The 15,173-nt window shown below is 33.9% G+C and overlaps 1 protein-coding gene across 1 annotated transcript in view; it reads right to left on the bottom strand.

Annotated features, from left to right (window-relative positions):
- Positions 1 to 15,173, bottom strand: part of LOC136825780 (glucose dehydrogenase [FAD, quinone]-like) — a 144,005-nt gene that overhangs the window by 17,153 nt on the left and 111,679 nt on the right. Inside the window, exons 10-13 of the mRNA XM_067082646.1 lie at positions 7,803 to 7,959; positions 7,429 to 7,586; positions 6,971 to 7,148; positions 5,421 to 5,491 (exon numbers count right to left, since the gene is read on the bottom strand). Coding sequence (XP_066938747.1) covers positions 5,421 to 5,491; positions 6,971 to 7,148; positions 7,429 to 7,586; positions 7,803 to 7,959 — 564 coding nt within the window. The remainder of the gene's footprint in view (positions 1 to 5,420; positions 5,492 to 6,970; positions 7,149 to 7,428; positions 7,587 to 7,802; positions 7,960 to 15,173) is intronic.

The raw sequence follows: 15,173 nt of genomic DNA, 5'->3' as shown, positions 1-15,173 counted from the left end.
TTCCCCGCTCAAAGCCAGCAAATTGGTAATTATCCCTCATGAACCCGAGAAATTGACTTGCAAGTAATCTGTGCAAATATGTAATTATTCATTTTTTTGTGTAACAAAAATAATTTTTTATGGTAAAAAAAATCTTTCCAATTTTAGGCCAGTCCTGTGAGAGTCAAGACATTTAGTTGGTGGTCTGGTTAAATTAACTTTTATGACATTTTTAAAATGAAGAAAAATAATTTTTTACTGTGTCATATGTGATGTTCAATACAGTACAAGGTTGTCAGTTTGGCTTAATTCAAACTTGCACAAAAGGTCATCAGCTTTGCATAATTCAGAATCACAAAAAGTACTCAGTTTGGGAGAATTTGAAATCACATCACCACAAGCTTAGATGGTTAACTTCATGGATCGATCAGAGAAGACTGTGCATTCATTTATGTTCAAAGGCTGAGACTCAGATTTACTGTGATCTAACAAAATCCTAGACTACATACTACAGTATTTCCTAGTTTTGCCTGCTCAGAGGAGAATGCTAGTCATCAAAGTCAAATACACTGTATGGTGCTATTAATCACATATTTCAGGCAGGATGTACACCATGTTTTTACTAATCCTGAAAATATGAAGAACGTAATAGAAACACTCTTTAGATAACAGATAAGAGTCATATTGTAACTTTGTATCTCGTCCATGGGATAGCTAGGTTGTAGCAGGAGAGGACACTTGTATCCCCCTCCCTTAAATTTTGTAAAGTATGAACAGTCAACATATGACACCATAAAAGTAAAGAAATATACCTTTGATAAAGTGCATCTGTTATAGACATTTTAAAAAGCCAATTTTTGTGTGATAAAATTAATTTTTCTATACAATGAATAACATTTGTTTAAAGTAAATCCTACCCCCCACCTTCCCAATATCCTGTTTACATCCGTTTCATGCACCAGTGAAGTCTTTGAAAGTTAAAATATCTGTAGGTGCTAATATCTAATATAAACTTACCACATTCCCCAAATGGGTTCCACATGGGAGCTTCAAAGCAGCTGACCTTGCTGTGCGTGACATTAACAAGGATGCCCTTTATACTAGGATAGCTGACTAGTCTCATTTCTTTGTCAACTAATCTACTAGGCTCTAGCTTGGTAAACACCGTGTTTTACTTATTAGTTTAGTGGAAAGATTTTTACATCACATTCCCTCCACTGTGTTCTAAGATAGCTACACAAATTACCAATTACTGTTTTATTTATTAAATTCAATAACAAGAGTTCAGTTATGTGTAGATTTATGCTAAGTACTTCTATCCCACAGTAGTTATATAAACATTGTTTTTTTATTTTATTTTAGTGAGTATGTGACTGTATTAATTATTTTAGTTAATCCTCATCACTGTCTTTGCATTTGGCTATGCCAGCAGTTTCCCTCAAGTAAATGACAATTGTTCAAACTCATGTGTGCCTAAGAGCTCAATTTCTGTGTATCTGTATTTGGTACAAGCTTGCTTTATTCAAGGTTACTTCTTTCAATGGAGGTGAGAAATCCCATTAGTAAGTCAACCTAAATACATCCCTTGTTCAGCTCTCCCATTATCCTAAAATGTCAGTCATATTTTATAACAATTTCTCACTTTATTCCTTTTATCTTTCTGCTTCACACCTCTGGTTGCTTTGTAATTAACTTGTGGCCTTTTTTTCTCACATTTCCCATTATATGATGTATTTTTACGTTATTGAAATTAGTTTTTGTCAAGAGATTAACATCTTGGCCCAAAATTTGATATAGTTGGCATCAGATTAATGGTAAGCCTGTCTACTCACACATAGAACCCTTTCCCCATGTTTTACTGATCTATCTCTCAAGCAATAAAATTAAAAGAAGAGACTTGTTTCCTAAAAATTTAATAGGCTGGTTTTATTTTCATGAAAATGCCCAATGCAAAAGTTTAACACCCATTGAAACAGACCCTCATAAGGTCTATTCTCAATGCAGATTTAACTAATGTAGTAGATCATATTGCCTTACTTGATCAGAATCCCTTTGGTTAGCTTTTGAAAGCTTACATATAAACCATTGGGGACACTTTTTTGCACTTTCACATATTATACTACTTAGTAGGAAAGGGCATTCCAAAGGATGCAAGCTAGTAATCGAAACCTAGAAACCTCCGCAGATTTTGACCACTGTTGTCTTTCTGTATTTGTGTGTGAATTGCATTCTTGCTCAACTGAATGAGTTTTACTGAAGCCAATACAGGCTTGGGAACAGTTTCAGTCCACAAACTCAGACTTTCAGCAGGAATGTCTTGTATTGTTTTCCTCTTATCCATATTGATACATTGTGCATGCATCGTCCACTCCTTCCTTGTAGTCTCATGCACCTTGGGACCAAGTATTCTCCAACAATACCATATTGTGCTGAATTCATGTTAGCCAAGAACATTCCTCCATTACTGGGAAAAGTTTCTGGTTACATTAAAAGTCTTAAATATGAAATTTTTTTTTTTCCTCCTGGTGAAGACCCCAAACATGAAATTCCTCTTTTACGCCCTGTAGAGGCCAGATTTTCTCCCCTTTTTAAGATGTTCTTTTTCTTCTTATTAACTCCAGCCTCTTAGAGATCATCTCTACTGATGCATAGTTAGCATTCTTGAGGGCTCCCATGGTCTTCAATGTAACAACGAAGCTCTGTACTACTTCGCTGATTGAGCAGTTGTTCAACCTGGTAGACTTTCCTTACCAGGATTTGCCTAAAAGTAGTAAACTAAAAAAAAAAAAAAGGCTGCTTCTTTTTAACCGTTCTAAATGCATGTGCATATTTCATGCACAAATACTTCAAGAAGGTTTATCAACAAAATTCTAATTCTCATTAGACAATGAGAAAATACTCTCTGCCACCTACATACAGGACACATGCTTGATGTATGGATTATTGATGACTTATGAAAATGAGCCACATTGCAATGGCTGCCCAGTCTTGAAGACCATAGAATTAACGTACACTTCCAGGCTCAAGGTGAAGATACCAGGTACATCCTTGCTAACATTTCTTTGAGGAGGCACTATGCCTATGCACAGCCCCAGTGGCTTTTGAAATTCACATCAGAAACTGGTCTTCTACGAAAAATTGAATATCTTTAGCTTTTACTTTTTGTTAGCAACAATCAAGAACAATAACCTATTTCTCTCCATCTCAGTGGCTGGTAACTTCATGGTGCCCCATATAAGCTTTAGCTTTCTGGTCTGTTTGAAGAAGCAAATTTTTTTTTCTAAAAAATGATTCTGTGACAGAAGAAAAATATATATTTAACAGCTTTCCAGCATAAGCATGTCTAAGATTTCATCACAACCAAGGCAGTATCAGCATGGACATTTTCATACATGTGAATCAGACAAAACTATTATTTCCTAGGAACATCTTAAAGAATGCAAACTTCAAAGTCACAACTGTTAAAGCTACATCCACTGTCCTACAGTGGGACTTTGGTCTTGTCTTGTATAAGAGACGCAAATAAACTTATGAATTTAGGAAGCCTTAAAGTGGGATCTAGGAAAAAAAGCTTACTTTTCTTTTATCAAGATCAATTCTCAGAGTGGACTCCAAATGCATTTGTATGAAAGCTTGTCCATGGTATACTAAATCACAGAGAGAAGAATTGGCGACATTCAAGCACTCTAATGAGGTCTCTCATATTAGTTTTTAAGAGATGTCTGCCCACACCTATCTAGCTAATATTGTCTGGGACCAGGATAAGAGCCTTCCTATTATACACAGGCTTTAGTTTGTCAACTTGATCAAACATGCCAGCCATGACCCAATTAAAGCATCACTAGATTTCGCTACTAAGTCTTGAAGACAGTACGAAAACTTTTGTCACAAACCCTCCAAACAACTATGGGCATTTTTATGCATTACCTCAAAGATTGGACAGGCTTTGCCCAACTGCTGTGCTTCTTACCAATGTACCTTGAGTTACACTGGTATTGCCAGTACTTTACACAAGACATCCTTTCTTTTTACTTGTATCTTGACACAGATTTCACAATGTCACTACCATTATGTTTATACAACATACAGTTATTGATAATTATCACATTCTGAGATTCTGGGATAATACTATTATTGTTGGGTAGTTAAACTACCAAATAACAACAGTAATACAGTATCTCATTCTGAAAATTTCTAAATAGAATTATGATTTTTTTTATTCCACATCCTGTACTAGTAACCTAGGTGTCCATATTACAATGGTTTATCTGAAAGAGTTAGTAATCAAAATAACCAGAAATGATACTGAATTACAGCAATACACCCTGGTATATGCAAGGATCCTGTTGTACCTCAAATATGCCAATACAGTTGGATGGAATTCAGATCTTATGTTCATAGGGGACTTTTCACAGGCAAATTTCAGGCTTATGGTCTAGATTATTGTTTTGGGCCTATGAAATGTTATGTGTTGACTGTTATGTCCAATGTAAAGTATTCTTTATTTCTCCATCAGTGTCATTTTATACTATCCTACCTACCATATATTTTCTGGTTTATTTATGAGCCTGCTTGTACAGCAGTAAAGTATAGAATACTGTATGATAATAATAATACAGTATAGTGAACCACCCTTATTTCAACATAGGCCCAACACTAACTTCAGCTGTTGCTTAAATATGAACAAAATGAAATTTGGGACAAATAATCAACTTGAAGTAAGTACAGTATCCTTCTCAGAATTTTAATGTGCTACTGTCTGCACAGATTATTTAAGCATAACAAAGTTTATGGTAATATTTCCAAGCCCAAGATTTCATATTTAACAAGGGATATGAAGGGAAACTAGCATAATTATCTTGCACAGTAGTGGTATAGTTCATGTATTTAGTATTTATGAGATCCTCTGTAACTGTTCCCCACTTGGGGTTAGTGCCAACAGTACACCTCAAGCGGTGCACTGTAGGCAATACTAAAGGTTCTTTTCAGCATCCCTTTGGCCCCTAGCAGCAACCCCTTTCATTACTTTCAATGTACCTTCGTTCTTATTCTCTTTCTGCCATCTTACTCTCCACCCTCTCATAATAATTGATTCATAATGCAAGTGTGGGGTTTTCCTCCTGTTATACCTTTCAATCTTTTTACTGTCAATTTCCGTTTCAGTCCTAAATGACCTCATAGTCCCAACGCTTGGCCTTTGGCCTAAATTCTATATTCTATTCTATTCTCTTTAACTGTTAAAATTTGGAAAAAATGCAAATTACCCAATAAGCATTAAATTCTCTGTGAAAACAAACTTTCCCCATTTTTAGCATACTGAACAACCATAGAAAGTGTTATTATTCTGTGTATATATTTTTCTATTGTACTCTGTATATACTTACTACGATAAAGTTTTAAACAAAAATCAACAGCATACTGAAATTGTATTCAAAACGTACCTTATCATGGAACCTTGCACCATACTTTTCCATTGCTGGTGATCCTCCTACTTTCAGTGCAAACTTTATTCCTGGAAATAATACTTTGGTTAGAGATAAAAGCTAATTTTCCTTGCCTATTGCAGTTTTGTTAAAGTAATCACCGTAAAAAAAATTAAGATGTTTCTTGAAGTGAATACTGCTTGAAACTTGGTGTAATTTTTTTTTTTTTTTACATTTTGTGAAGGTAATTTTATAAATTGTAGCTAATTCCAGTAAAGTTACAGTCTTACTGAATAAATACATATTTTTGAAACTTTTAAGATGAAACTATACTTTAGATCAAAGACTAAAAAGGCAATATACTGTATCAGTGCAAGTATTACACTGTATATAATAGCTGACTGTGTATTTTTCTTTTGAAATAATCCTATTAATTATTCAAGTGAATACTGTAATCATTTTTTATAAACATCTGCCAAACCTATGTTTTTGGTTAGGATTATTTTGTTAACATGGACACATGAAAATGAAACGATCTGGGTAAAATTTATTAAACGTTCTGGATAAAATTTATTAAAGATTTGTTTCTGGGAACAACCCATTTAACTGCATTGTCAATTATGAGTGATCTGGCAGCACTTTTAATTTTCATCTGTTTCTTTAAATACGCCGATATGAATTTAAAGAAAATGTTCTTTGTGCAAGAAAATAATGTAAATGAAGCAGTGTACTCCAATAAGAATCCAAGTTCAATGTCTTCTTTTATTCATTTAGAAAAAATAAGAATGAATCAAGTTCAATGCCTTCTTTTATTCATTTAGAAAAAACAAACAGTGCTGTTTGTTTTTCTCATGAATAAAAGAAAACATTTAGCAAGGACTCTTATTTTAGTACAATGCTTCATTTACAATACAGTGATTCCCCACGTGATAGCGGGGATGCATCACCCCAGCGAATAATGGTCAAATCCTTGAATGCTTAAAACCCCTCTAAAAACACTGCCCATTTTGATAGCTTAAACCAGAAAAACCCTGTAAAAATGCTTATACCTGAGTATTTTAATAGTTTTATCACAAAAAGTGCATTTATTCATGAAAATTATATGAAAATACAGTAATTAGTGAATATATCTCATTGAAAAATATCGCGAATGGGTGAATTTTCCGCGAATGATGGCTAGATATGTTCCACAGAGAAACCCGCGAATGCTTGAGTCCGCGAATACGGGGGGTTTACTGTATTTCTATAGTAATTAATAGCGATTTAAGACCTGATTGCTATTTATTTAGATATACAAAATCTTTAATGCAAGTTATATTTCCACTTATTATACTGAATGGGGAAATGGCTAATGAGAGTGACAGAGAAGCCTAATTTTAAAACCATTCCAAAGTGTAAAGTAAAATATTAATTGTACTTGCAAAGGATAATGAATGATTAAATAAACAAATGGGGAAAGAAACTTAACTACAGGACATGACTGAGTTACTTGATTAACAAGTACAGTACTGTGTATACTGTAGCATGAAAAATTTTGTTTGCATGAACACCAAAAAATGGACTCTTACCTTTAACCAAGTTCTCTACATCTTTCGGATGACTTAAGTAATTAGGGTCAATAAGTGGAGCGACCTTTGGGTCTCTTGACTGGAGAGTAACAGAACCTCTGCTTTTCGCTCTTGTTAACATTGGCGCAATACTAAAGCCTTCTTTGTCAAATATGGACTTGTAATACTTATGGAAGAACTGTGGAATAAATATACATTTTGACAATTGAATTAAAAGATGCATTAACCCTACTTTATGCACATTTTTGTGACACTTTCATGTAAACAATAATAAAGTGAGAATCTAGATTTAAGTCAGCTTTAACTGAACATCACTGTAGAACACAGATGGATGAGTTACCTTGCCATTAACAGAATTAGTTTTCAACAGTTACATTTCACTGAAGATGTTATGGCAGCTTTGCTACAAATCAACTAAATTTAGAACAAATTCATACACTAAAAAAGAAGTTACATACCTTTTTGTCATAACCAATAATTTCTGGGATACCAAGGCCTTTGTCTAGTGTAGCAGTTCCTGCTATGAACAGAAACTGAAGTTCTGGCCAGTAAGGATCTCCTTCATCAGATTCAATCCAGGCGTGGGCTTCAATGGCAATAGGTGATGCAAAAGGTCCTGTGCAATATAAGAGCATTTCAGTGTTATATTGAACATTTAAGATAGTAAATAGCATTATGTTAAGGTAGTTTTTTCAAAATACCTCACTGTGCTTATTACTGTACCTTGGACAACAATTTAGCAGACAAATATTTTGACTGGTGAAATCTTGTGAAATTAATATCATCCAGTTTTTCAGTGTCAAGCTGGCACATCAGAAAAAATAACTCTTACCTTCCCTGTCGAAAATGTAATCCCTGATAGCAGATGGACTAGCAAATGTTAACATGTTGATGGAGTGACCAGGATCTGTTGTCCAAGTAAGGCCAAAGATGGATACATGGTCTTGGAAGTTCTGGCCAACGCCTGGTACATCAGCTATGACAGGAATCTGTGCAGGTGGGTCATGTTGTTAAATAATGGTAGTAATTTTCTCTCTCTCTTTCCTTCTGGAATATATTATTCATACCTAAATATATGTGCATAATAACCCAAGGAAAATCTTTGCTTTTGGATAACTGCTGCATCTACTCAGTTTGTGAATTCTTCCTGGGAAACTACACCAAAGATCCAAGTCACAAAGGTTGTTTACTCTTATTGGAATGATCTCATTAGAAATCCTAAATAACCATAATTCTTTTATAATATCAATGCACCACTGGAAGACATTTTCTTCCACATTCAGGAAAACTTAACTAATGTAATGCAGAAGGGGTTCACTGAAATGAATGTCTATACTTATAGTATATAATAACTGTATCTTACTTTTGGCAAAAAAAAAAAAAAAAATCTCATCACAAGCCTATTTTCTCTGGCAGAACAGTTACTGCTAACATTTATGGAAGACTTAAGAGGGTAGGCTATCCTGCTGGACAGCAACCAGTTTATTAATGTTGGGCACTAACTCAGACCTGGATGATAGCAATTAGAAAAAGTTTCATGAAAAACTGTCTCAATTAGAAAAAGTCTCATGAAAAACTGTCTATATACAATACACATCTTTGCTCATAAAGGTCAACATTAACTTTCCACAATTATTCACAATGTTATTCAGTGGGTAATTCAACAAAATCTGTTCAGCACAGTATCAAGAATACAGTTTTTTATCATAATGGCTGACGCATGAGCCTAATGAAGTAAGTTCCAGGTAGTCCTCTTAACAGCAGTGGAAAACCTTCAACGCACCGAGAAGGAGGAAACGGACAAAAAATTGTTAATATTTTTATTTAAGCTTCTTCATACGATTCATATTCACTGGGGATGCTCCACTGGTGTCAAGGTCAAAACTAACAAAGTAAATATCAACCAGTAAAACTACCGCTTGTAGAAATCAAATAGCAGAGGTTACTACTGCATGTGCAGATAAAAATTAACATATGCAAATGCATTACTTAGTTGCATTTCTCAATCCTCTTTCCAACAAACCTTTTCCTTTGACTAGTCTGAGGCTGCCCAAAACACTCGTAACACACACGCTTCCATCTACTATCGCTTCGCAATGTTTCTTGTTCTCCGCCTTCTCTTTGGCATTTCTCAAAACTTGAAAAAATCACACACATGCTACAATTGGTAGATAGACAGTGAGCCAACCAAGGGACCCCTTGGGAATTTTGTGGGTAACTAGTTTCCTGTTCTGTATCAGACTGTTTGTAACTGGGTTTTTTCAAAGAAACGAGGCAGGTAAGTTACTGTTCTGTAGCGGCCGACTGATCAGACTGTTTGTCAAGATGATTTTGTACAAATTACAATACAAAACATACAGAGTGGGTTTGTTCATGTGAGCAAAAGTAAAAATGATTAAAATGCGACAATGGCGTTTTGAAGCGTGACTAATTGAGCTGAAGTCCTTCTGGAGACTTAAAATGGAATACCTCAAGTTAGGTTAATCCAGGCGCCGCCGAAACACTATCCTGGCGCCGTGTGGTGTGACTTTGCAGGTTTGTTGAAATCCACAAAACTATCAACTGGACAACTGGACATACCCTAAAACATCGTAATCCATACTTAATATAGTACATCTATATTCTCCCTTTTTTATTGAAAGCCATGTAAGGACATTTAGCATGAAATTACCTAATTTAACAATACCATTTCCAAATCTCTACCCATTTTGCCATATGATATAAGCTTTCATTAAAGCAACCACAACAAACTATTTCTTAAAAAAATAACTACTTGAAAACCAATAACTATTTTTCGGACTATGTATCTGCTACGATTACAATTGTGAGGAATATAATGTGTATATGTAGCCTATTACCTACACTTGCTTTGTGTCAAGTTTAGCCATCCTGACCAACTGAAAAATTTAGCAGATTGATAACAAATATACCAGGGCTTGGCTCACTATGCCTTTTATATTCCCTATGAACCTTAAAATCTTCACAAAGTCAATTTATTTGTCCTCTACAACTAAGATAAACAGGACGGGGTAACGAAAGTTATGCCGTAATAAAATTTATACCTTCAGAGACAATTATTTTTTTTTTTTTTATCGAAACTGTAAACTCCCTCACCATAAACTAAATATAACTTAATAATGTCTATAGAAAATGGGGTTTCTAGAAAAAGTATTATTGTTGTAGGATGCTGTCTAATATTGTAAAGCCACCTACAGAGTCGTCAGCGAGAGTCTCCATCGAGCGTGTCATTCGCTTAAGTCTCCGCTGAGCAAGTTTTCTATGGTGGCGTCCCATTTTCTTCGCCTATACAATTAGTCACGCCTGACGTGCCAGGTCACGCGATTTCAATCAATTAAACTGTGTATGTATTTTGTTCACCTGTTGTCAATTGTGTATCTTGCATTTCTTCTTTCACAGGCATCAAGATTGTATCCAATTTCACTTCTGTCTATTTTTACATTGTATTCCGCGGCTCGACGCCAGTCTGCCGCTATATAAAGTTATAAACCGCCTGGATCGTGAATAAATTAGCAGTCCTCTTTTACCTGCTCGTTTTTTTGCACCTCTTACAATATCTATAGAAAATGGGTTTCTAGAATACAGTATCGTTGTAGGATGCTGTGTATCTATATAAAATGGGGTTCTAAAATACAGTATTATCGTTGTAGGATGCTGTATATCTATATAAAATGGGGTTCTAAAATACAGTATTATCGTTGTAGGATGCTGTATATCAATATAAAATGGGGTTTCTAGAATACAGTACTACCGTTGTAGGATGCTATCTATCCACTGATAAAGCGAGAGAGCACACGAAAATAATACATTCTCTCTAAACAGGTACGATTAATTTCCGAAGTCAAATTGCATTATGACGATTTCGTTTTTATATACAACAATCAACACTGTTACATGCAGCACGTTCGACGGTCTAGACTCTAGAGAATATGGAATTCAGCATACCTTAGAACATTTTAATCCATACACGATTTATCCATATTCGTCTTTTCCTTATAAAACCACATGGAATACTTATCTGGGAAACATTTTTTTTCTGAAATTCTTTCAAATTTTGGCTATTTCGCAAACAACCACCAAAATCCAGACCCATACAGACAGTTTCTGAATTTAAATATAAGCGAACAGGAAAAAAAGAAAGTTTCCACAAATCCCTAGGAACGGAGGTGTAGGTTCTCAGCTAAAGGACTATAATATCCCATCTGTTATGGTCAGTCATTCTCTGTACGTTAATTCGCAAAACATTTCGACAGTTGTTGATATATTGATTAATGAAATTTCTTTTTAGGGCCAAAGGAGTAACACTTACTGGAGAATCTTTGGGCTAAATCTTCCTATTTTAATTTGATCAACACCACAGACCCGTCGTATAAAGACCAGCAAGCTTTTAGAAACCGTAATTAACTTCTTCTTCTTCTGCTATAGACAATAGGAAAAAAATAATAATAAAAAAAGCTAATGGGCGCTTAAATTAACCGGACTCTAAAAACTATTTTCTTCTTAATGGGTGGACTAGCTGGTTCAGCAAATCGAGTTTCATACGTTTAAAGGCCGGTCTAGATACTGGAACCTGTTTGTGTGTGTCTGCCACTTAGAATGAATAATGGAATTAGCAGTTTCCGCTTATGTGAATTTCGAGCAATATGAGACTGTTCAGTTTTTACACTGTCTACGCCAGTTCAAAGATAAAATCAAGTTTTCTCTACAAATGACAAAGGAATAGATTACAACAGTTAGAAAAGTCCTTGAATAAAAAAAAATCAGAAATGGAATCAATGCATGAAAAAAAGATAAAACAGAGAATAAATGGTGATTTTTATCGGGAAGGGAAAATTTGTTGCTTCTCTTTCTTATATATGTATATATATATATAATATATATAAATATATATATATATATATATACTATACATATATATATATATATATATATATATATATATATAAATATATATACATATATATATATATATATATATATATATATATATATATATATATATATATATATATATATACTATACATACACACATATATATATATAATATACTGTATTATATATACTGTATATATATATATATATATATATATATATATATATATATATATATATATATAGATAATGTACATATTGTCATCCAAGCATCTGTGCTATGGTTCCATTTCTACGCAACAATCAGGATGCTTGAATAACTTAATTGAATACTCGCAAATGACAGAGACTTTCAAGTGACGCAACCGACGAGAGACAAAAAGCTAACTTATGTAACTGGTGCAACTGGACCAGTCTCCGAAATCATCTTAGGGGTCATTTGTTCCGCTTCCGTAATCACGTGGAAAAAAAATAGATGAAAAATTAAACGGAAGCGATATTCTCTCTCTCTCTCTCTCTCTCTCTCTCTCTCTCTCTCTCTCTCTCTCTCATTAAAGCTGGAAAGACGAAAAAGGTTATATACTCTCTGAGTTTTTATTTCTTTTACCTCGAGTTACAGTCGTTTAATAGCAAAACGTCCAATAACAGCGCTGTATTGACACCAGACACTAATAAATCTGCCTTCTATAACAAAAAAAGGCCTATCTAAATACATATGTTAATTAATAAGACTATTAAACAACGTAAATCTGAACCTAGGTCAAGATATGGTCACATGTTCAATTTCATAACTGACATCAATAAAGAACTGGAGAAAGACTTAGTAGCTGCGAATGACTGTGGCCTGTCCTGTTATCGTAAAAATGGTTACTTTAACAAAAAGAGGCAGCAATTGGACTACTTAAATTTACAAAGAGCTACGTAAATGATTTCTAAAGCAACAAGGTAAAGCTCACCAATGGACGTGTTGAAAATAAGACACTTAACATCGTATCACGTGAAAGCAGTGGAAAAAACCCCTTTTACGGTTTAGCAATGAAATAAAATAGTTAGACAATGCAAGCAGAAAATACGTGGAGAAAGTGCAGACACAAAGAATTAACAGAACAAAATGATAAAATTCCCAAGAAGTTAAAATAAAGAGCATTCCTTTTTTTTCCCTTAAAATTTTTAACAAATAAAGGAGAAAAAACCAAGTTGGAAAATATTTAAAAAAATCTAAACAAACCATTTATAAACAAATAAAAAGGAGAGTGTAAAAAACATCAAATTTTGATCTCTAAAAAATTTTTTCAAGATCCCTATGAGCTGACATTGAAACCAATTTAGAAAACTATGATAAATTAGACTAACTACTAAATTGTTCTCTCATGGGAAGTCCATTTAAACTTTTAATTAACAGTACAACAAGATCTGGGTAGACAAATTACAGTTTTCACATCTAAGTCACGGACAATTAGTTACCTGAATCAGATTACTATTAATACTTATCTGAGTGCAACCAAGATGCTTTAATTTAGTTTTCTTCCTGACTATCATCTTTTCATCAACTATAAAATGTTTTATTTTCATTTAGCTTTAGTTTAGATGTTTTAATTAACTAAACATCTTTAACTCCTCACTTGTGTTCTTGATGTTGTTAATGGTGAAACAGAATTTTATGTCGTCATGTGAACTTTATCCCCCCACTATCTTGTAGCAAACTGGACAAAACAACTGTACAAATTCCGGAATAAACTGGGCCATACACTTAGGACTAAACTGGCAAGATAAGCATAATATGGATTACAACTTCCATCACAAAAATTTAAGGATCTAATAAGATTCCAAGTGTTATCAACCTTAATTTTTTTCTCGGTGATTTTTTCTGAAGTCTGTCTACACCTTGTCATCAACAAAAGTTATTTCTCTACATTAGCAGCAGTCATAATCTTCATAGCAGTTTCTATTAATCAAGTCTCCTATGAGATTATCAATTTTTCATAAACCATATTTAATTTATTCACAAGACTATCAATTTTAAATGACAATCCGATAAATTTACAAAGCCGCTAATTTGTGTCATCATATATGTTTTCCAAAATCTACCTCTTAACTTAAATGCACATATATAGTTCATGTTAATCATTTATCTACCAGTAAATGCCCTGTATGAAAACAATTTGGACAGAGCCAATTTAATTTCCTGATATCGTCAAAACTGAAACCGTTTGAAAAACATACCTAGGACCATCACATTCACATCCTATGTAGTCCCTGTGTTTCCCTTTATCAGATTTACAAGTGAGAACATCAGCGTTCCATTTAGTTAACCATACCGCAATTTCACAGAGCATATTTTGTAACAATGGTTTTCCATGAGCAGCACAAACACTTCCAATAAAAACGACAGCTATGTTTCGCTCAATATGCGAAAGTACTAGTCGATCACGTCCGCTCTCCATTGTCCTCACGCACGGAACTTTTTTTTTTTTTTTACGATTATAATTGGATTTCCATCAAATTCATTCAACCGATTAATAAACTTAAAATAGTTTATTTATATCCTATCAATTTACCTAGTATCACTCATCGTTGATATGAATGCAGCACTTCTAAAATTCAAAGTTGGTACGCAAGGCTGTTAAGAATTGGTACACTGGATTCAAACCGTTGCCAAACGTTGATAGAAATCGATCAAAAAGAAATTCCAGCAACATTAAAGAAGTTCTGTAAATACATATTACTTTTATAAAATACAACACGTTACTCTGCACTTTCTTGTTTAACATTGAGATTAGATGAACGTCAGTTTATTATCTGTTGAATGCGTTACAGAAAAATAAATATATTACCGAAACAATAACGCATCAATAGTTCGTCAAATATGTTTAAAAGAGTAATGTCTTACCAGATAATCATTCAGTATTGATAAGAAATCACTCCAAATGAACTGCATTTTCTTTCCTTAAGCAAACAGACTCCAAAAATACTCAGATAATGGCGAAATGCTAATAACAAAAACTGCTAGACCTTATTGTAGTACTCAGTACAGGAATACAAGAGTTAATAGTAGAAGACTTAGAATGAATAGATATTGCAGGCGATGCAATAAAGGGTATTCTGAATTGTCTGACTTTCTTTAAAAAAAACTGAAAACTGCGAATCTTTACCAAAAATGTTGAAACTTTCCCAAGAAGAGTACCGCAAGACATAGCTATCATTGAGAATTAACCAGTTCTACCTGGCTAGAGACAAGAGTGAAGATATTCTGCCCAAAGCAATGAGCATTATGAAAATGAAGGATGTAAAGAGATTAAACGGAGAGGAAAG

Source organism: Macrobrachium rosenbergii, chromosome 3, assembly GCF_040412425.1.
Source record: "Macrobrachium rosenbergii isolate ZJJX-2024 chromosome 3, ASM4041242v1, whole genome shotgun sequence".
Taxonomy (NCBI): Eukaryota; Metazoa; Arthropoda; class Malacostraca; order Decapoda; family Palaemonidae; genus Macrobrachium; species Macrobrachium rosenbergii.
Note: the sequence above shows the minus strand (reverse complement) of the source record. Positions and strands in the feature narration are given on the sequence as shown.